General features: G+C 42.0%; 1 protein-coding gene across 4 annotated transcripts in view; it reads right to left on the bottom strand.

Moving 5' to 3' along the window:
- Positions 1-23,827, bottom strand: part of LOC126457254 (E3 ubiquitin-protein ligase TRIP12) — a 233,130-nt gene that overhangs the window by 39,537 nt on the left and 169,766 nt on the right. For all 4 annotated transcript variants that reach the window (XM_050093414.1, XM_050093412.1, XM_050093415.1 and 1 more), the window contains exons 24-26: positions 12,071-12,262; positions 10,623-10,828; positions 367-491 (exon numbers count right to left, since the gene is read on the bottom strand). In XM_050093414.1, coding sequence (XP_049949371.1) covers positions 367-491; positions 10,623-10,828; positions 12,071-12,262 — 523 coding nt within the window. The remainder of the gene's footprint in view (positions 1-366; positions 492-10,622; positions 10,829-12,070; positions 12,263-23,827) is intronic.

The raw sequence follows: 23,827 nt of genomic DNA on the forward strand, positions 1-23,827 counted from the left end.
TCCCAAAACAACTCATCTAGGATTTGCTATCACTGTAATGGAATTATTTACAAAAATACCTATCATTTATGTGCCTCATGAGATGTATGCTTTTACACAAAATATAGCTCCTCTAGACTTACAAGTCTACATTTTATCAGTGTTACTTGAAGGGTAAATGGACTACCCACATCATAAAGAGGCTCACAAAATCTGTTTTTATGATACATGAGAACTGAATGTGCACTAAATTCCTTTACTCCCCTTCAGACCTGGCAGCACAGAGACTTCTTTTCACATGTGTCTATTTCTCTCTTGAGTTTCTCCAAACCCTACCATGATACATACTGCTAATGCCAACAATAACTATAAAAATTATTTAAATACCATTCCAAAGGCTGTCTCCCTTGCGACTGCGAGAATTGGCTTTTGTGCTGGTACCCTTGCCTTTACGACCAGAACTGGTCAAACTGGGTTTCACAGTTACTGCTGCATCCTCTTCTGGAACAGGCCTGTGAACAGAATGGTTGTAAACCACCACAATGTAGATAAAAAAAATGAGATAACTTGAGTACATAAAATACGTCATTCTGTAATAATCAGTCAACTGAAATGATGTGGCAAAGGTGGGGTTGGTGAAAGTACCGTATTTACTCGAATCTAAGCCGCACTCGAATCTAAGCCGCACCTGAAAAATGAAACTTGAAATCAAGGAAAAAAATTTTTCCCGAATCTAAGCCGCACCTGAAATTTGAGACTCGAAATTCAAGGGGAGAGAAAAGTTTTAGGTCGCACCTCCAAATCGAAACAAAGTTCGTCTAGTTGTAATATGAGACACAATTTAGGTCGAATGAATGACTATACAGCTGCAGTAGTTTGGTTCGAGTCGTAAGCTTAGCAGTTACGGTTTACCAGGTAGCCATTGCTACGCGTCACGCGCTCCGTCCGTATTTATACGGATATCCTTCCTTTTTCACGTGCTTCGTCTGGTTTGAATTGATTGCTTATTTTTCTTTGATCTGATAAGTGCCGTTCTCTTTGTTATAGGTGTTAACGTCACTCCAAGCTGAAAATGCATTACTGCACTGTGTCATGCATTGTTTGTCGCATTCTGATAGTGCGTGTTTACGGCCTGTCGCCGCTCGCGGCGTGGCTTGCTTTTGTGCGCGCTACTGCCGCTTACAAATAAAAAATAGAGAGGAGTCGTCTCATTAGCGAAACATTTGTTGTTACTTACACTACTGCTTTCTTTGATAATGATCAACAAGAACCAAATAACAGACTGCGTATGATAGATGATGTTCTGAACGAAATTTTAGCGAAAATTTTTCTCCGTTCCAAAATCTTTTCAGGCGCCTCTGTAGTTCATTACATTCTGCACAGAAATTAGAGTCATCTTAGATTTAAAAATCTAGTCAGTTGCCGTGCTTCATTTCTGACTGTGTCACTATCAGGCATAGGAATAATACGAATATAAACATGACATGATATGTATATTCTTCCGCGTTTGCTGTTGTCTCACTCTAGTTTCGTAGTTTATTAGGCAGACAGGATTTAAATGAGATAGTAGCAAACACGAAACAATACATGGCAAAATGTTTATATTCGTATTAATCTTGTGGCGAATAGAATACTACATGTGATTCACAATTCATAAAAGCTCCTATTAGCAACCATCTCTTCTCACAGGTAGGAAAAAATTCAGAACGTAGAGTTGGCCATTTTGACAAACATCCCAAACAGTCTTGCCAGTCGCCAGTCGGATTTTCGTAGTACATTGAAATGCTGCTACATTCTAAGATCAACAATACAGAATTTGTATTTACTTCGTTGGATAATGTACCAAAATGCAGTGGTCGAAACTCTGGGCGGAGGAAAAAGGCTCGTCTTCCACTTTTTTTTTTAATTTATTTACTGACGCAGAGATTTTGGTGCCAGTATTTATCTTTGTGCCTACAAAGCATGCCTGTGTGGCGCTACATATATTCGACGGCAGAAGTTAGTTGTGGCGGCACCCACCAACATTTTTCAGAACTCCCGCTTGCTTTGCACTCGATTCTAAGCCGCAGGCGGTTTTTTGGATTACAGAAACCGGAAAAAAAGTGCGGCTTAGATTCGAGTAAATACGGTAATTGTGACCACACTAACTAAGCAATAAATCATTTAATTATTTCCCATAAACAATATTTGTATGGTGGAGGTGTAAACTTTAATTTTTAACCACTCTCTTTCTTTCATGGTCCCTCATCATGTGCCACTAGGCTGTACTGTGCCTTTATCCCCTAACCTCATCTCCCCCCCCCTCCCCCCCTTCCACTTCCCCATTTCTTCTAAGATGCATCAATTGTAATCACTACAGTACTAGAGTCTAAATGCGTGCAACAGCCCCTGTCACTGAAACGTTTATTTTATGTTAGTCATGATAAATGCTACTGGAGCAAACTGTATCATGTTATGAGTTACATCTCATTTTTATTGTTAAACCATTTGCTGCTGCCATACATATTTTTTTTTTATGAATTTATATTGTGAGTGTCTCATGCTGCAAAGTAATTCCCATTGTCAAGTGTTGTTTTATTTTTATTACATGTGATCATTATAATATTACTCTGTCTGCCAGAATTTTGAATGTACTGTTACATAGAAACATACACACATCAATCATCACTCTTGCAGTTCACCTGAGCATGTCATGAACAGAAATTAAACAAACCAAACACAGAGATAATGTACATGAAATATTATACCGTAAGGAAACAGCATGTAATTACACCAATTTTAAGTTTCTGGCTATCTGAAAAGAAATCCTGGGAGTCATGGTGACAGTTCTCAACTGCCCCATTTCAGGTATTACTTGAGCAACTTCTCATCTGTCAAAATCAGAGTTTGGCGACTATTCTTTCATTGAGACTAAGACAGCCATGGTGTGTGTGTTCTTTCCTTTTAAACTTAAAAATCAACTGCATATGTGCAATTTAGCATATCCGAGTTTATATAGAACACAATACTCAAAATTGCTCAAGTTTCTGGAACAACACAGCAGCTCACAAACAGAGGCAGCCATTACATTCAAAACGATACATGAAATAAGAGATAAAGTAGACATATTACATTGGTAATGGTTTCCTGGAATGTTTCATATGGGAGACAAATTAAACAAATTTGGAGGATTATTTACATCAGAAAACGAGTGGTAGCTCTAAATCTAATGAACTACTTTCACTTGTGCGTGTTTCTGTGTACCATCCTACTGTTTCTGGTGAGCAGGTCCCTTTTTTATTATTTTATTTATTTATTTATTTATTTATTTTTCAAGAATCTAAGTAAGTTTGGTAACTGTCAAATATCAGGAGGCACCTATTTGACCCACTGAAGCATTTAACACACACACACACAGAGTGTGTGTGTGTGTGTGTGTGTGTGTGTGTGTGTGTGTGTTGCTATGACATGCTTTTCACACTATGACTTTGATCTACTCATTCAGACTATCGTAAACATGAACTGCGATTCTTATTTTGACATTCTTAATGACCAATTGTTGGTTGCTGCTGCTTCTACTTTTTCGTGATATGCAGTAGAAGCTCCACATTGCAAGATGACAAGAGTCATGATCACAGGCCTGCACATACTTCATACCTCAACTGGCTTGCTAAATTAACTGCTTGTACTCCTACAGAAAATACCGGGTGATCAAAAAGTCAGTACAAATTTGCAAACTCATTAAACCGCGGAATAATGTAGATAGAGGGGTAAAAATTGACACACATGCTTGGAATGACATGGGGTTTTATTAGCGGGAAAAAAAGAGGTTCACAAAATGTCCGACAGATGGCACTGGACAGCAAAATGTCAGAGACTGCGCATGACAATCGTGTATAAAAGGAACTGTAATGAGAGAGAGAATCAGATGCACCAGCAGTTGCAGCATGTTGATGTTACCTGAAAAGGCACTTTTAGTGAAGCTGTATTATCAGAATGGGGAATGTGATAGTTCAGCGTTACGATCCTATCGCCATAGGAAGGGGAATCAAACGGGTAAAGGTCCGTGGACAAATGCAGCTGTGGCGAGAATGAGTTTGAAGTTCGAAGCCACGGGTTGTTTAGACGATAGACCCCGTAATGGCCAACCGAGCACAAGGCGTAATGCTGCCGAGACAGTTCAGGACGAAATGGAGACTGTAGCTGGTTTGTCTATGCACGGGAAGTCAGTGCTCGTGCAGTCGCACGTTGCACCAGCATTCTACACACTACTGTTTGTGTTGGATTTTGTACGGATAGCATCGGAGGGTACGCCTAAGTGCCGTCGGCATCACGAACTGTTACCTGGCAATTTAGTGAAGCGGAGGGCATTTGGGGTGTGGGCGTTTCAAAAGATGGTGGAAGATGACAATTGTTTGAGTAACGTGTTGTGGATAGACGATGCTCATTTCACACTCCGAGGGTCTATCAACGCTCACAGCTGCAGAATTTGGGCTACCGAAAATCCTAGAACTGTCGTGGAAACTCCATTGCATGACGAGAAAGTCACAGTATGGGTTGTGGATTTACCACATCTACCGTTATGGGCCTTTTTTCTTCGAGGAAATGCGTGATTCTGGTTTTGTAACTGCTACCATGATGGGTGAGAGGTACGCTGATATGTTACAGAATCGCTTCACCCCCAGCCTGGATGATAAACACTTGCTGGAACGTACGATGTTTATGCAGGATGGCGCTCCACCCCATATTGCTAGACGCATGAAACATCTCTTGTACGCGTCATTTGGGGGTGATCATGTGCTCAGCTGCCACTTTCGTCACGCTTGGCCTCCCAGGTCCGCAGACCCCAGTCTGTGCGATTATTGGCTCTGGGGTTACCGGAAGTCGCAAGTGTACCGTGATCGGCCGACATCTCTAGGGATGCTGAAAGACAACATCTGACGCCAATGCCTCACCATAACTCTGGACATGCTTTACAGTGCTGTTCACATTATTCCTCGACTACAGCTATTGTTGAGGGATGATGGTGGATATATTGAGCATTTCCTGTAAAGAACATTATCTTTGCTTTGTCTTACTTTGTTATGCTAATTATTGCTATTCTGATCAGATGAAGCGTCATCTGTTGGACATTTTTTGAACTTTTGTAATTTTTTTTGTTCTAATAAAACGCCATGCCATTCCAAGCAAGTGTGTCAATTTGTACCTCTCAATCTACATTATTCCGTGATTTATTCAGTTTTCAAATTTGTACTGACTTTTTGATCACCTGGTATCTGCAACTATTTGGTACAAGGGGCGAATCAACATCTTTCTTAACAGAAGGAGGTGATTATCAAGACTTGAGGTGATGGTACGTGGTACTAGCATATCGTCTGCTGGGGTGAAAGTCTTTTCTGGTGTGCTTACAGTCACCAATTTCCTATGATAATACTACTGTCCTTCGATATTACCAATGTTCCTGTTTTCTAAAAAAAAAGGTAACAGGAAACACAAATATAATCCTAAGACCAAAAACAACAACTAGATATACTTACAGGGTTAAAACCAGTACAAAAAGGTGTCAAATACACAGATAAACACTTATTCATCAACCTGCCAGAGCTACAGCATCCAACATGACAGCTGTTATGCACTAGTGCTGAAAAGTGAAGTGTATCTCTACATCTACATCTGCATGATTACTCTGCTATTCACAATGAAGTGCCTGGCAGAGGGTACAATGAACCCCCTTCAAGCTGCCTCTCCACTGTTCCACTCTCTAACGGCGTGCAGGAAAAACAAGCACTTAAATTTTTCTGTGCGAGCCCTAAGTAGGTGTGTGCCAATAGAATGTTTTCGAAACTGGAGGAGAAAACTGGTGATTGAAATTTCATGAGAAGATCCTCTCACAACAAAAAAACGCCTTTGTTTTAATGATTGCCACTCCAAATTCATGTATCATGTCTGTGGTACTAATCAGCAGCCCTTCTTTGTACTTTCTCAATGACATCCGTCAGTCCCACCTGATGCGGTTCCCACACCACACAGCAATACTCTAGAATAGGGCGGACAAGTGTGGTGTAAGCAGTCTCTTTGGTAGACCTGATTCACCTTCTAAGTGTTCTGCCAATGAATCGCAGTCTTTGGTTGGCTCTACCCACAACATTATCTACGTGATCGTTCCAATTTAGGGTATTTGCAATTGTAATCCCTAAGTATTTAGTTGAATTTACAGCCTTCAGATTTGTGTGACTTATCGCGTTATCGAAATTTAGCGGATTTCTTTTAGTACTCATGTGAATAATTTTACACTTTTCTTTATTCAGGGTCAATTGCTACTTTTCGCACCATACAGATATCTTGTCTAAATCATTTTGCAGTTTGTTTTGGTCATCTGATGACTTTACAAGACGGTAAATGACAGCATCATCTGCAAACAATCTAAGACGACTACTCAGATTGTCTCCTATGTCATTAATATAGATCAGGAACAATAGAGGACCCGTAACACTTCCTTGGGGAATACCGGATATTATTTCTGTTTCACTCTATGATTTTCTGTCTATTACTACGAACTGTGACCTTTCTGACAGGAAATCACGAATCCAGTTGCACAACTGAGCCAATATTCCATAGGCATGCAGTTTGGTTAGAAGACTGCTTGTAAGCAACAGTGTCTAAAGCCTTCTAGAAATCTAAAAATATGAAATCAATTTGACATCCCCTGTCGATAGCACTCATTACTTCACGAGTATAAAGAGCTAGTTGTGTTTTGCTGGAACGATATTATTCGAATCTGTGCCGATTACGTGTCAATAAATCGTTTTCTTCGAGGTACTTCATAATGTTCGAATACAGTATATGTTCCAAAACCCTACTGCAAACTGACGTTAGTGATATGGGCCTGTAACTCAATAGATTACTCCTACTTCCCTTTTAGGGTATTTGTGTGACTTGAGCAATTTTCTAGTCTTTAGATATGGATCTTTCTGTGAGTGAGCAGTTGTATATAATTGCTAAATATGGAGCTATTGTATCAGCGTACTCTGAGAGGACCTGACTGGTATACAATCTGGACCAGAAGCCTTGATTTTATTAAGTGATTTAAGCTGCTTTACGAGACCTAGGATATCTATTTCTGTGTTTCTCATCTTGGCAGTTGTTCTTGATTGGAATTCAGGAATATTTACTTCATCTTCTTTGGTGAAGGAGTTTCGAAAAATCATGTTTAATAACTCGGCTTTAGTGGCACTGTCATCAGTGACTTCACCGTTATCGCAAAGTGAAGGTATTGATTGAGTCTTGCCACTGGGGTGCTTTATATATGACCAGAATCTCTCTGGGTTTTCTGCCAGATTTCGAGACAGAGTTTCGTTGTGAAAATTACTGAAAGCATCTCTCATTGAAGTAGGCACTATATTTCAAATATCTGCAAAACTTTGCCAGTCTTGGCGATTTTGCGTTCTTTTAAATTTGGCATGCTTTATTCGCTGCTTCTGCAACAGCAATCTGACCCATTTTGTGAATCAAAGGATCAGTACCACCACTAATTAATTTATGTGGTACATACCTCTCAATTGCTGTCGATCCTATCTATTTGAAACCACTCCACAACTTTTCTACACTTACATGATCAGATCAGAAGGAATGAAGACTCTCTTAAAAAGGCGTTAAGAGCATTTTTATCAGCTTTTTTAAATAGATATACTTTGCGTTCTTTTTGGTAGTTGTAGGAGTTATGGTATTCAGCCTAGCAGCTACTGTCTTGTGGTCGCTAATCCCTATATTCGTCACGATACTCACCATTTGTCCCGGATTATTTGTTGCTAAGAGGTCGAGTATGCTTTTGCAACCATTTACGTTTCGAGTGGGCTCATGAATTAATTGTTCAAAATAATTTTCTGAGAAAGCATTCAGTACAATTTCGGATGACGTTTTACATCTGCCGCCGACTTTAAACGTATACTTTTTCCAGCATATCAAGGGTAGATTAAAGTCATCACTGACTATAATTGTATGAGTGGGATACCTATTTGAAATGAGACTCAACTTTTCTTTGAACTGTTCAGCAACTATATCTTCTTAGTCGGGGGATTGGTAAAATGACCCACTTAACAGTTTAGTTCGATTATCAAGTATAACCTCTACCCATACTATTTCGCAGGAACTATCTACTTGAATTTCACTACGAGGCAAACTACTTCTGACAGCAATAAATACTCTACCACCAATTGTGTTTAATCTATCCTTTCTGAACACTGTTAGATCTTTAGAGTCTTTTTTTTTTGGAAAACATGATTTATGTAACAGTTATGATGGACTGCTCAAACAGAGATGTTTAATTTGATCCAATTGTAAGACATTTCAGTCTGAAGGACAGAAATAAAGTTGAACTTTTTAAATTTCGATGCTGTGTCAGGCAAGAACTTGCTCAAATTTTGACTCTGTATCTTTTTCATTTTGTGAGAAAATGAAAACTTCAAGAATATTTGGTTCGTTATACTACTGATAACACCAACAGTAATTTAGGTCATGTGAAGAGAAATGGGACGGAAACTGTGTTCAGAAAATACAATGTAATTTAGATAGACCTATTTCAGGAAATAGTTTTTCAGCCCATATTGTACACAAATCAGTTCAGAAAGAAATGTCTAGTGAAAAATACAACTATATAATCAAAGTTTAACATTTATATAAACTGTTTAAACTTTTAAGTAATTTCAAAAAATGTCCTGGGTTGGATAGTAAGCCTAAGCACAGAGTGTGCGATTAGTACTGCAACTGGCCAGGTAGAACGTTACCACTGTTTTTGTACGTCTGTTCAAAAAGCTTTATATTTGAATTGTTTCTTGAAGAAACAATGTTATGCAACATTACAGTTTCTGCTTCTTTTACGAAGTTCAGGTGGTGGTGGTCTTCAGTCCATCTCTGCCCAAACTCTGTGTCTTTGAATACGTCTGCTTGTGTCTGTACAGGGTTATTACAAATGATTGAAGCGATTTCACAGCTCTACAATAACTTTATTATTTGAGATTTTTCACAATGCTTTGCACACACATACAAAAACTCAAAAAGTGTTTTTAGGCATTCACAAATGTTTGATATGTGCCCCTTTAGTGATTCGGCAGACATCAAGCTGATAATCAAGTTCCTCCCACACTCGGCGCAGCATGTCCCCATCAATGAGTTTGAAAGCATCGTTGATGCAAGCTCGCAGTTCTGGCACGTTTCTTGGTAGAGGAGGTTTAAACACTGAATCTTTCACATAACCCCACAGAAAGAAATCGCATGGGGTTAAGTCGGGAGAGCGTGGAGGCCATGACATGAATTGCTGATCACGATCTCCACCACGACCAATCCATCTGTTTTCCAATCTCCTGTTTAAGAAATGCCGAACATCATGATGGAAGTGCAGTGGAGCACCATCCAGTTGAAACATGAAGTCAGCACTGTCGGTCTCCAGTTGTGGCATGAGCCAATTTTCCAGCATGTCCAGATACACGTGTCCTGTAACGTTTTTTTCGCAGAAGAAAAAGGGGCCGTAATCTTTAAACCGTGAGATTGCACAAAACACGTTAACTTTTGGTGAATTGGGAATTTGCTGCACGAATGCGTGAGGATTCTCTACCACCCAGATTCGCACATTGTGTCTGTTCACTTCACCATTAAGAAAAAAAGTTGCTTCATCACTGAAAACAAGTATCGCATTGAACGCATCCCCTTCCATGAGCTGTTGAAACCGCGCCGAAAATTCAAAGCGTTTGACTTTGTCATCGGGTGTCAGGGCTTGTAGCAATTGTAAACGGTAAGGCTTCTGCTTTAGCCTTTTCCGTAAGATTTCCCAAACCGTCGGCTGTGATACGTTTAGCTCCATGCTTGCTTTATTCGTCGACTTCCGCGGGCTACGCGTGAAACTTGCCCGCACGCGTTCAACCGTTTCTTCGTTCACTGCAGGCCGACCCGTTGATTTTCCCTTACAGAGGCATCCAGAAGCTTTAAACTGAGCATACCATCGCCGAATGGAGTTAGCAGTTGGTGGATCTTTGTTTAACTTCGTCCTGAAGTGTCGTTGCACTGTTATGACTAACTGATGTGAGTGCATTTCAAGCACGACATACACTTTCTCGGCTCCTGTCGCCATTTTGTCTCACTGCGCTCTCGAGCGCTCTGGCGGCAAAAACCTGAAGTGCGGCTTCAGCCGAACAAAACTTTATGAGTTTTTCTACGTATCTGTAGTGTGTCGTGACCATATGTCAATGAATGGAGCTACAGTGAATTTATGAAATCGCTTCAGTCATTTGTAATAGCCCTGTGTGTGTGTGTGTGTGTGTGTGTGTGTGTGTGTGTGTGTGTGTGTGTGTGTGAGTGAGAGAGAGAGAGAGAGAGAGAGAGTATACCCGTCCTTTTTTCCCCCTAAGGTAAGTCTTTCTGCTCCCGGGATTGGGATGACTTCTTACCCTCCCCCTTAAAACCCACATCCTTTCATCTTTCCCTCTTCTTCCCTCTTTCCTGACGAAGCAACCGTTGGTTGCAAAAGCTAGAATTTTGTGTGTATGTTTGTGTTTGTTTGTGTGTATCGACCTGCCAGCGCTTTCGTTTGGTAAGTCACATCATCTTTGTTTTTAGATATATAATGTTAGTACGAATTACAACAAAGGAAAAATAGTAATGTCATCACTTACTTGTAATAAATAGTGTGTGTCTGAACCCACACACCCGAGTTGCCAAGTGGAGCTTCATTGTCTGTGTCAGTCTCTGACTGATCATTTCCAACTGAACTAAATTGCCTAACAGCTTGATACACAGTCATGTTATATGGTAAAACCTGATCTCCAATCATGAATTGCAAACGATGCCTCGCACTACCTTGGCTAATGACGACAGCAGCCTGAAATTTGACAGGAAGTAACATTTTATTACCAGAGTGAATACAATCTAGGAAAAAAAAATGCAATTATATTTGTAAAGATTATCTTTACAAATAGAGATGGGAAACAGGATTCATTAACACATTTACAGTCAAGATGAGAAGACATGGAAGCCATTACTAGATAAGACATTTAGTTTCAACGTGAACTGTGAAAACACATACAGGAGTCTAATGTACGGAAAACAATTTTAAAAGAACAAATACATTCATGTTTTAGTTTGTTCACACCTCTTTATAAATTTTACTTTTATGTGAATCTAAAGTACTTGTGAAATAAGTCACTCACTCAACAAAAACTCAAGTTCTCTCTTGCCTATGTCCAACAAACCAGAAGAGTGAAGAGGTAGGAAATTCTGCACAATCCTTTTTTTCACCTGATAAATGGAGCCCCGTATCTTACCACTTTTCCACCACTCTCCCTTACACTGAATGCCCATTAAAACTGTTTAGTTACTATTTCCTGGTCTGCCACTCCCCACATCACACTGCTTTACTAGGCATGGACTTATTGGGAGGTAGTATGACAGTCTTTCCTCCGACCTTTGAACTGACTGGCTCCATTATTTACATGAGGGCCTATTGTTTTATATAGACTCTGAACAATGGTGCAACTTTGGAAATGTTCTTAATACAAATCATTGCCGTATGGGAAAGACGTGATAAGTGACAAAAAATCATGGACATGACCGAGGATTGAACCCCCACAATTGGATTAACATTTTGCAAATATCTGACAAATAACAAAATTTCAGTTATGCAATACCCACCTGTGCTGAGTATTTTTATTATAGTTTAGTTAATTATTGTTGCTATGTTTCTGGAGAAAATAGCCACGGTAAAAAACTGCAGAAAGAACTGTTACAGCTTAGAAGTTTAGCGTAGCTCATACCAATTTCAAAAACCCTGCACAGCCCATATTGTAATGGGACTAAACAAACTATAAGACATTTGTCCATGTGCAATAAAGCTATCTGGTATAATTATATATGGTTACTCACTTCAAACTTTCTATTAAGTTTTGAGTATGCACGGCTACACTTTTGTCTCCTCCCTCTCCCCCAAATTTTTTTCCTCACCTCCACTTTGAAACTTAGCTCAAAACTACACCTGCCCTTTACCTGTACCTTTATTGCCCGCCCCCCCCCCCCCCCCCTCCCTTTATGTTCAGAAAACGTAAAACCATACAAACATCTTACATACCAATGTATCGTCAATATCCTCTTCACTGTTGTCATCATCTGACTCTCCAGAATCTTTATCTTTCAGTCTACCATAGCCTCTAACAACCAAGTATCTTTCTATAGCTTGAACTAGTGCAAGTGGATCTATCTTGACTGTTCCTCCTTTCCATTGTTTCAGATTGCTGCAGTCTGGATGTCTTTGTAAATTGCACTGAAAAATAATATAATATTAAAATATAACCTTCATAAAACTATAATGTAAATGGATAGATAAAAATCTACTCACCATGTGACGGCAGCACACACACACACACACACACACACACACACACACACGTGTGGATGCGTATGAACTCGTGCCGAGGTTGACCTATTAAAATTCCTGGAGTCTCTAAACACCACCTAATTTCACATGGTTCTATTCCTAATCCCATGCTATTTTCATTAATGTTCATCTCATCCTCACCCAAGGCAAGCTACAGACTTCTGTTCACATTAAACATACTAACAAACAACAGCACTTACATTTTGACAGTTGCCATTCTTTCCATGTCAAACGTTCCCTCCCTTACACCCTTGGCATTCAAGGCAAACTTATTTGTTCGGATGCAGACTCTTTACAGGAATACATCATCATTCTCACCTCAGTCTTCACTGGACATAAGTACCCCACCACTCTAGTTCAAAAGCAGATTTCCTGGGCCATCACATCCAACCCTGGTGCTGCTGGTCCGTCCAAAAAACAACTTTGGAGCACAACACTAGTCACTCAGTATTATCCTAGCCGTGAACGTATTAATCAGCTATTTCAACAAGGCCATGACTTCCTAAAATCATGCCTAACATGAGATCCATTCAGTTTGAGAATTTGCCCACCTAGAATAGCTTTTCATTGCCCTCCCTAACTTCCCAATATCCTTGTCAGACCCTACGCTCCTTCTGCACCGATCTCCCTACCCTATGGTTCCTACCCCTGTAACCAAACCCGCTGCAAGACTTGCCCTATGCACTCTCCTACTACCACCTACACCAGCACTGTAACTGGCGAAACATATATTATCGAAAGGAGAGCCACTTGTGAAACAACACATCATACACCAGCCGTTGTGTAAACAATATTAGGCCTTTTACATCAGCATGATTGCCACCCAGTTGTCGGTCAGGATGAATGGGCACAGGCACAGTGTGTATACCGGCAGCACTCAGTATCCTGCTGCAGAGTATGCTCGACAACATAACTGTTTGTTCGGTTTTGTTTTGCTTAGAGTGCAAAAAAGAACTAGGTCCACACATGTCCATGTCAGAACCATAGAACACGAAGACAAAAAATAAGTTAAAAACAACTACACGTTAAACCCAACTGACAGAAGAAAAGACAGCTAAGAACAGAGACTTGGAGAAAGGTCCATAAAATAGTCCATAGAGAAACGGAGATCCTGAACTAAAGATTAAATGTCCTTTGGTATATTGCTACAATGGATAAAAAGTAAAACGTGGTCGACGGCCCACATGTTGTTTGCTAAAATGGCTGATAACTCAGACGGCAAAGATAAATGAGAATGTAAGTTGTTAAAAAGGGGGCATTCCGTCAGAAAAGGCAATCCGCTAGAGGTTGAGGGCAATGAGCAAAAGTGGGGGAGCACCGCTTAACAAATGGCGATAGCTAAAAAGACAGTGCTCAATACACTACCTATCTGATCTTGAGGCAAGAGGAGGTCATCCAAGCTAAAGGGGCAGGTGTAATTCCCCAGAGCTTGTTCCCATGAAGTGAGGACCAGTGTTGATGCCAAAGTGACACCACCTGCTAACAGATGGCAACACAGAGATCATTGAGGGAATGGAAGAACTAGCTGGACGAGGTACGAGGACTGTACCCTTGGCAGTAGCATCAGTGGCCTTGCTTCCCATCAGACAAACGTGACCCGGGACCCACATAAACATCACAGTGGCTGCATTATGAGTGAGCAAGTGTCAACTTTCCTGGACCCGTTCACTAAGGGATGGACAGTGTACAGCATATTGAGGCTCTGAAGGGGATTGAGAGAGCCATAGCAGATGATGCAACTGAAAGCCTGTGTCACCAGACATACTACATGGCCTGATACAGGGTGAAGAGCTCAACGGTAAATACTGGGCAGTGTTCTGGGAGACAATTCCGAAAATTGTCGGGGCCAATGACAAAGGCACACCCGACACCACAGTCAGTCCGAGAGCTGTCGGCATACACAAAGGTACTATAAAGCCAAGGTGGTGAAGGGTTCACACCCATTGAGAAAGTGGCAGGCAGCAAGAAGTTAAGCTGTTGGAGCATAAGCCGAAAGCAAACTCCAGGAGGTAACAGAAGAGGGGATGCATCCCATACTGGAGATCAAAGGTGTCATCAAAGAAGGATGCATAGTGTGGGTGGCAAGGCATGGCAAACAAGTGGCACACATAGATACACAGTATGACAGTGGTAGTTTGGCAGCTTCAGCATACAGACACTCAACTGAGCTAGTGTAAACGGTGCCAGTGGTCAAATGGATGACACAATAGTGGATAGTATTGAGACAGCATAAAAGGGATGAGGCATAAACGAAACATCCATAGTCTTGTTTCAAATGGACAAGGGACTAATAAAAACGGACAAGGGTGGTCTGATCCACTCCCCAGGAAGTACCGTTCAGGACATGAAGGGCAATGAGGGACTGCGTACAGCAGGGAGCCATATAAGATACGTGGGAGGACCAAGAAAGTTTTCTATTGAGCATAAGCCCCAGGAATTTCGTAGTTACAACAAAATGAAGAGCAACAGACCCAAGATGTAAAGAGGGTGGAAGAAACCAATTGCACTGCCAGAAATTCATAGAAACAGTATTGCCAGTGGAAAAACAAAAACCATTGTCATTTCTCCATGAGAAAAGACAATCAAGACATCGCTGGAGACGCCACTCAAGGATACAAGTTACTGGAGAACTGCAACAGATCACAAAACCGTCAACGAAAAGGCAACTGGAGATGCCCGGCGGGGGACAGACCATTATATGGTTAATGGCGATAGCAAACAGAATGATGCTCAGGACGGAGCCCTGAAGCAAATCATTTTCCTGGTTAAAGGTGTTCAACAAGGCAGAACCAATAAGAACCTTGAAAACTCAATCTTTCAAAAATTCCTGAAGGAAATGGGGCATGTTGCCACAGAAACCCCCGTGTAGACAGCATGGAGGATACCAGTCCTCCAGCAGGTGTTGTAGGCTTTCTCCAAATCGAGAAACACAGCTACAGTCTGTTATTTCTGCAGAAAACCATACATGACATGGGTTGGCAAAGTGATGAGGTCAGTAAATTGTGAGACTCGAGCCACCATACCAGCCAGGCATGAATCATACATTCTATCACTTTGCAAACACCGCTGGTAAGAGAAATGGGGCAATACCTAAAAGGAAGGTATTTGTCCTTGCTGCGCTTAGGGTATGACAGTGGCTTCATGCCAGCATCTGGGGAACGTGCCCTCTGCTCAGATGCAATTTCATATATGAAGGAGAAAGTGCTTGCCCACAAGAGAAAGATTCTGCAACATCTCAATGTGAACATCCTCCGGCCCTGGGATGGAGGATTGGGACGAAATGAGAGCATGACCTAGCTCCCTCAAAGTAAGGGTGGTGTTGTAGCACTCCTGATTCTGAGAAGAGAATGGTATTGCCCGAGCCATCTCCACTCATTTCCGATGAAGGAAGGCAGAGTGATAGTGGGTGGAGCTCGAAATCACCACAAAATAGCAGCCCAATGTGTTTGGGATAGAAGTAGGGTCCACTGTGACATCATCTGCTACTGTCAGGCTGGAAAATGGGGAATAGGCCTTAGTCCCATACAGCCATTTGAGATTGGCTCACATGGTGGGATAGGGACTGGAACTGTTATATAAAAAAAAAAAAAACTAGTAAACAAAATCCAGCTAACCCGAAGAATGTGCAACAATGCACATGCAACTGTTTGTAATGAATACTGATGTCCATTGTAGGATGACTGTTAAAAACATGGAGAGCACGTCTCCACACAAGAATTTTGCTGCAGAATACCTCAGTCAACCAAGGATCAAGAGACACGGCACAGTAAAGAGGAAGTGTGAGTAAAGGAACATTCCACGGTGGTAAGGATAACGTTTGTGAGGTATGCTACCTGGTCATCACAACTGGGGAAATTTTGTTTGTCAAAGGTTGCCAGGGAGGAGTAAAGCCTCCAGTCAGCCTTAGAAAGCAGCCATTTGGTTGTCCATGTAGGTGGGGTAGGAGTTAGAAATTGGATAGCACACAGGAAATGGTCACCAGGTTACATGTCAGAGTGAACGGACCACTCAAGATGTTGGGCAATCTGGGCAGTGCAGAAGGAGAGGTCCAAATGGGAATAGGTCTGCATGGAGTCTGAAAGGAATGTGGGTATTCCTGTGTTATGGCAGATGAAGTTATGCTGATTGAGAAGGTCAGCCAAGAGAGCACCTCTCTGACAGGTTCTGGAAGAACCCCAAAGGGGATGGTGCAGTTTAAAGTTACCGAGCAGCAGAAAGGGGCAAGGGAGTTGCCCAATAAGCTGGAGGAAGTCTGCCCTGTGACACCAAATGACATAGCATGTTAACACTACAAAGGGAAAAGGTCAAGTGAGGAAGAAAAATATGGACTGCAAGAGCTTGAAGCCTGGTAGTCAGGGAGATGAGTTGACTATGAACACAATTCTGGATGAGCAGCATGACTTCCACACAAGATGGAATGCCTTTCTCAGGAGGGAAGGTGAAAGTGGACCAGAAAGAAATACGGGAGCTCAAAGTGGTCGTGAGAATGCAATTTTGTTTCCTGGAGGCAGAGAACAAGTGGATGCTGAGATTCTAAGAGCAGCTGTAAATCCTCTTTGTTGGATCGAAGGCCGAGAATGTTCCATTGGAGGAGGGTCATAACGATGAAAGGGAAAGAGGTGAAGAAATGTAGGGGAGTCACATTGGTGGCTGGCAAGTGTCAGGCTTCGAAGACTCACTACTACAGTATGCAGAGGCTGGAGTATCCAGTTCAGTGAGGTGACAAAGAGGTAGGTTAGGTGAGGGTATCACGTAGCGACACTATCGACGAGTATATCTGATCGGTAAAGGAGAAGACAATTTGCCTTTGTTTGACTTCTTGGAGCTTTCCTGTTGGCAGCAGAAGACTCAGGTGTTCGTTGGCTGAAGGGACGTAGGAAATCTTCATGGGAGAATTCCTTTTGTTCTTTCCAGCCTGCGGGCTGTGTAGCAGGTGATTTCATCCCATGAGGTGAAAGTTTGGTGGCCCATTGCACAGCTGGAGGCGGAGACAGAAAAGCTACCATGACACGGGGTTATTTCACAACCACAGTGCTGAATTTAAGATTGCATGTCTGCGTGGTCATGTTCTTTGTGGAGCGAGATATAGCAAGAACAGTACTGAAAGTGCCAGATAGTAGAATGGAGGGTTTCTGACTAGCCAACAACTTGCGAGTGTCTAGGTAAGGAAGGCCCCTTTTCCTTCATCTGGAACTCTTGAAGAGCCCACTCATTGAGATACATGGGAAAATCTTGAGAGCCAGCTGCATGGTCACCACTGCCGTTGATACAGTTGGGAGGAGGAGCAGACAATCGCCCTCCCGAGCATCCCTACCACAGCTTACACATTTGGCAGGAAGTCGACAGGACATTCGAGTGTGGTTGTAATAATGATACTGGTAGCAGTGCATTGGGTTTGGAATGTACAGTCAGATGGTGATAACTTCCTAGCCTGCTTTGATCTTTGACGGAAGCACCACTATATCAAAGGAGAGAAAAAAAGAGTGCATGTGGGCATTTATGATGCCTCTACCTTTTTTTATCACGTGGTGGACTGCAATGACACCCTGACCAGAGAGTTAGGTTTGGATTTCTGCCTTGGGCAGATCATCGAGCAGCATAGCGTAAATAATATCATGTGTTCAATGGGCTTCGACATAAACAGGATAACCATGGGAGGAGCGAAGCTGCAAATTGTTGGAAGTCGTGCTTGAGAATCAGAAGTATCCTCAAAAAGCAAAGTGCCGTTTTATAAACGAGAGCAGGATTTCACAGGGCCAGCAATTGCATTAACACCTTTCTGAAATATAAATGGATTTACAGTAGTAAAGAACTGACCGTCTTAAGTATGTGAAACACGAGGAACCATGATGCAGCTGGGAGTATCTTTGAATTTTTAGCCTCATTCTGGGAGAAGGGGTCACACCATCTTAGGCAATTGTTCACACCTCAGATCACACCTCCCAACACCTGACCGAGGTACCAATCGACAATTTGGGAAGGCAGCAGCACAGGGAATCAACCCTCCCTGGGCCTATCCTGTAACAGGAGATACGTGCGAAACCTACCTGTCAACCTGGGGCTAGTAATTACACGTTACCCAGCCACCTTTTACGTATCAGATGCTTGGGCTGGCCTTCAGGAGCGCACAGGGAGGAAGAAGAAAAAGAGGACCCTGAAAGGCTGAAGTGGAGGAATTTTAGGAGAATGGGAACGGAGGAAGAGAAAATAGGAACAAAAAACAGTGGACAGACTGTTCTCATATCACATACTGAATGTGTACAACACATTTCCAAAAACATCCCAGACATGTTCCCCAAGGAAGGGGAAAAAGAGTATCAAGAGGATAGACATGCAGCACAGAAGGGAAAAGATGCTGCAAAGGCAGGAGCCCCGTGGTATCCAAGCACGAACGCGCCAAAGATCAATGAGCCTCCCTAGGGGGAACATGACAGTTGTGACCTCAGTGCCTGTTTCACCACACGCACCACCTGGATTCTTCCCACAGACACCAGTTTCTCAGAACTCTGCAGGTAGGAACTAGCACTATAACACGTCCTTGGTTCTCGCCACCCACCTGGTCTTAATTTATGTTAATTCCTTTCACCTCAGCATTTCTTCAGTGTAACTACTACTTTCTTCACATCATTTTAGTTTTGTACATCTTTCATTTTCTGACCGGTGTATTTTTCACCGGCCCTCCTCCCCCACCTCTGGTTACATACAATGCACTTAGGTTTGCACTCTTGTTAAATCATGTACGATTTTTTAGCAGTAATCTATGTCTTGCATATTACTCTGTCTTCCACCGCTAAGCTCTCAGGTTTCCAAATCTTGTCTGATGCAGTCTCCTACAATCAGTCTTTCCTTCTCATCCCGTCCGGTAAGTCTACTCTGACCCAGACTTCTGGAGTGACTTTTCCAAACTATACCCCTTTCCTAAACCTCTCTAGTTCCTTTCCTTCACCCCTCTTCCTTCCCCTTCAACTCTTCTGCTGGAAGAAGGAGCCATCTACTCCGAAAGCTTGCGTAAGGTAAATCTTTTGTGCGTGTGTGTGTGTGTGTGTGTGTGTGTGGGGGGGGGGGGGGGGGGGGGGGGGGGGTGTTTTCTCCTACCATCACTTGGTGAGTAGATTTTATCTATCCAATTACATTATACTGTCAATACTGATACATTTCATTGTTATATTAATTTTGATACAGAATTAGGAACATAAATCAAATGCATAGAAAAGTCGTTAACTGGAGAGAAAATAGAAAAAAAAACTGTACATTCAAAATCACAGTTTTGAAAGATTACACTAATCCAGAGCATAAATTTCACTGAAATGAATGCCAACATCCAGTCAATGTTTACTGAAACTTACGTTTATTGTTAGAGAAGGTACAGTCTTTGACAAAACGAGCGAGACCCCTCGCCTTTTAGTTATGCTGATCCGCACAGCTTTAAAGTCTGCTACACAGCATAACAGGCAAGGCGACGAAGTGCTACCAACATACTATGCACAGGCGTTAAATTGACAAACTATCTGAACTTTTTTAGGCTGTTTTCAATAATTTGTAAGACTATATTAATGCTGATTAGTGTGTTAAATACAACACGTAAATATAAGACAGAACTGAAAGAAGAAACACTAATTGGTGTGAACTGTACCAATAAAAATGAATTTCAACTTATCGAGATAACATAACTGTTTTAGTAAGACAAAGAACCCCGGATCGTTACGAATTAGCAAAATATTATCCGCATTCGGCCGCGAAATGGTCTGTGTCAACGTTCAGACCAGTCATACTGGATTACCGTTGCTGACCTACCACGAAAGTGTGCAAATTTAGCAATGCGTGAAGATTCATAACGAAATTCAGTTAAAAATCGTTCAGTGCCACACTCAAGTCAATTCCATTATTGACAGAAGCGGAAAAAGTAGGCAGTAACATGCATGAAATTTTACAAGAGTGTCATATTGACATGCACAGGGCGCCAGTACAGAATAAAGGTAGCGATAAAACGTATTGGGGGCGCGAGAATTTCTTAAAATTGCTTTACTGATATTCTACCTGCCTCCATCGAGATTAGAACCGAAAACAAACCAGACCTTCCTTTTACTACGCTAGCAGACAACCCAGGCAAACAGTCCTCTATTATTACCCCAGACATGAATAAGCCGGCAATTTCGCAATGAAAATGGTAAAATGATCTGCAGATTCTGTTGCGTAGGGCTTTCTGGGCTCAAAAACATGAATTTTCTTCCTTTATGTCACCGCTTATGTGACAGTCATTCAGGATGTTTATCGAAATAACAAAATACTGTTATTAGAGGGTAAATTTAGTAAGATAATTCTGCACCACCTCAGGAAATAAACGGCTACATAGCTTCCAAACATATTCTACACTGTTTCCAATTCTCCACTAGACTCGCCACAGCCGGACAACGTTCATTAGCCTAAGTGTTTCTTAAGCTAGCTAGCAATGGGAATGTTTGCACTTCTAAAACGCGTAGCATTAATACTGGAATGTGAATTACCACGTGTATAGGCAAATGGATTCTATTTGCTTTCCTGTAAACGTGATTTGGATCGAAAGCGTAGCTACGATTAATATGCTGATGTATCGACTACAACCACAACATTTCGAATAAAGAGTAGGGGGTGTTATTTATGCAGCCCCCATCTTCAGGAGCTGTCGTAGCTGTTTTCGTTGTTAGGATTTCATCACCTAAACCGGTAAAAACGGATCCCTACTAGTCTCACTTTCTTGACCGTCTATTGGTCTACCCAATCCTTAAAACCTGTTTACCTCCAGAACGGGTGGACATAATAAGCGGAAATATATCGCACTTCTTGCGGTAACCGGACCCTTGGTGGTGTAAAAAAGTGAGCTTCTGTGTCAACGCAGTCTAAAGATACAGCCGTTTATGTAAAGAAAATTTATGTGAAAAGTCAAAAAATGGCTCCAAGAACTATGCGACCAAACTGCTTATGTCATCAGCCCCTAGACCTAGAACTACTTAAACCAACCTAACCTAACACACATCCATGCCCGGGGAAGGATTCGAACTGACGGCGCAAGCAGCCGTGCGATCCGCGATATGATGCCGTTGAAAGCACGGCTAACCCGCGCCGGCAAGTTGTTAATATCATCTGATGTTGCTAACAAGTTATTTACTTCTGGTGAACGATTTTCTGCGCAGTTCATTTAAGATGGAATAACTAAAATATATTTGATGTTACGGAAGACGAAGGACGCATAATTCATTTCCCTCTCTTTACTTATGATGTTAGATTCGCAATCTGAGCATACGTATTATCCATAACCACACTTTAGCGCCACACAGATATATGATTGAAACACATTGGCATACAGTTTTAGACATAAAAACTGACCGCCGGCCGGCCGCCACAGATACTAAGTCTGAGTCTATTCACTTAACGTGGGCAATAAAACTGACCGGCCATCTGCACAATCTGGCAACACTGTAAGATGCGGAAGTGTTAGGAGGAAGTGTTGTCTACTTCCGAGATGTTCTCGGATTGTGTGAGCCCGTGGTCTAGTGCTAGCCGGCACGGTAGCTCAGCGTGTTCGGTCAGAGAGCCGGTTGGCCTCTATAATAAAAAAACTGAGTGGAAGGATCAACCACCGAACTTGAACAGGACGTCTTGCGACGTCCGCAACGACCAAACACAATGATCAATGATGAACACAAAAAAAAGATGGTAATCGTCATGCTTTCTAAGCTTATGGTCGCCTGTTCGAGTCCAACTATTTTTTTTTTCACCACATTTGGGTCTTAAGTTATGAGTCTGATTGAGCATCGAAGATAATTCGCTTAACATTCTACCCACCAACAATAACAAGTATTCCAGAAACAACTCCTCAGGATAGCTCGTGGCAGGGCTGCGATCATAACAGCTTACGCTCGAGCGTTTCCTCGCGCTGCAGCAGCTACCGGCCACCGGCCAGACGCCACCCGCCGCCTGAAATCCGGTGCCGCCCATGTGAACGCGGCGCCACGTTGTCAGCGTATGTATCAACTGTCATTTTCTAATTTGAAGTTCTAGGTATCATCTTTCAGTTAAGCACTGGATTTTGCATACTTGAAAATCATGAACTACAGTTAAGCATTGTAAAATTGAGTCGCAAGTGGAAAAAGGTGTAACACCTGAAACGCAACGTTTACTTTTGGTGTAAGAGAGGAGTGAATGCAGAGGAGGCCGCTAGAAAGATTTGAACTGTGTTTGAGCGAGTGCTTTTGGTAAAAATACGCCAGAAAAAGATATTCGTGTTTCAACAAAGATCGTTCTGACATGAATGATTTTCCACATTAAGGGAGTCTCGACTACTGATATATGTGATAGATTACCATTTAACCATCATGCGACATTTGCATTCAACAGCCAAAGTTCAGACGTCTGGTGTAGGAGTACTGCATGCTCTAATTCGAAACAACAAAAATCAACGGAGTGACTATTATTGAATGTCATCAGGTCACTCATCGAGCATTCCTATGCAGTACTGTTACTGGTGACGTGTTATGATGCCTTTATCGTTAACTTCCTAAGAAGAAATGGAAGGCTGAACCCCACCAAAAGACGTAAACTCGAGGAAAGAGTAGTGTGAACATAATATTTTACATCTGATAAATCCAAAAGTGTGTTTTAGGCTACCAATTCTGAAGTCTGTTGGGCATTGAGCCCACAACTCGAGCCACATAACTAGGAGATTCAAGTAACTCATTCCAAGCGTCATGAATCATATCAGAAAGCTGTCGGCGAGTCGACGGTGACTGCCCCTTTTCTCGTATTACTCTGACCATTTCTGCCCAAATATTCTCAATGGGATTCATGTCAGCTCCTTTAGGTGGCCATTCCATTACAGTAATATTACTATGGTCGTCGAACCACCTCTTAACCACACGTGCCATATGAATAGGCGAGCATTCTTGTTGGAACATGATCTGATCATCGCCAAATCTTGCTGTCACAGAAGGCAACATCACGTTCTCCAGAAGTGATATGTGATTGCGCGCATTGAATCTTCCTTCCACTTCCCACAGGAGCCCACACCCTTCGGCCGATATCCATGCCCATGCCGTTACCGACTCCCTGCCACTCCTTCGGCAACTGTAATATATTTTCGATTATACCTAGCACCTTTAGGTCGGTAAACAAGTACTTTTCCGGTTGATGCCATAGAGAAAACTTTTTCGTCCATGAAAATCACTCGCCTCCAAAACTGGAGAGGTTTGTCGACATTTTCAGCAGCAAAAGCAAGGCGAGCTTCTCTGTGGGAAACAGTCAATGTCTCTTTCACAGCAGCGCTTCTTGCTCTCAGTCCACCTTCCCTTAGATGACGAGTGACAGTCTTACTGCTAACATTAAGACCCAAAGTTTGCTGAATTTGTCGTGCGTTGACAAATGGGTGGTTCTCACTGAAACGGCGTATCTGCTGATCCTGAGCTGCTGCTGTTTTGC

This window comes from Schistocerca serialis, chromosome 2, assembly GCF_023864345.2.
Source record: "Schistocerca serialis cubense isolate TAMUIC-IGC-003099 chromosome 2, iqSchSeri2.2, whole genome shotgun sequence".
NCBI lineage: Eukaryota > Metazoa > Arthropoda > Insecta > Orthoptera > Acrididae > Schistocerca > Schistocerca serialis.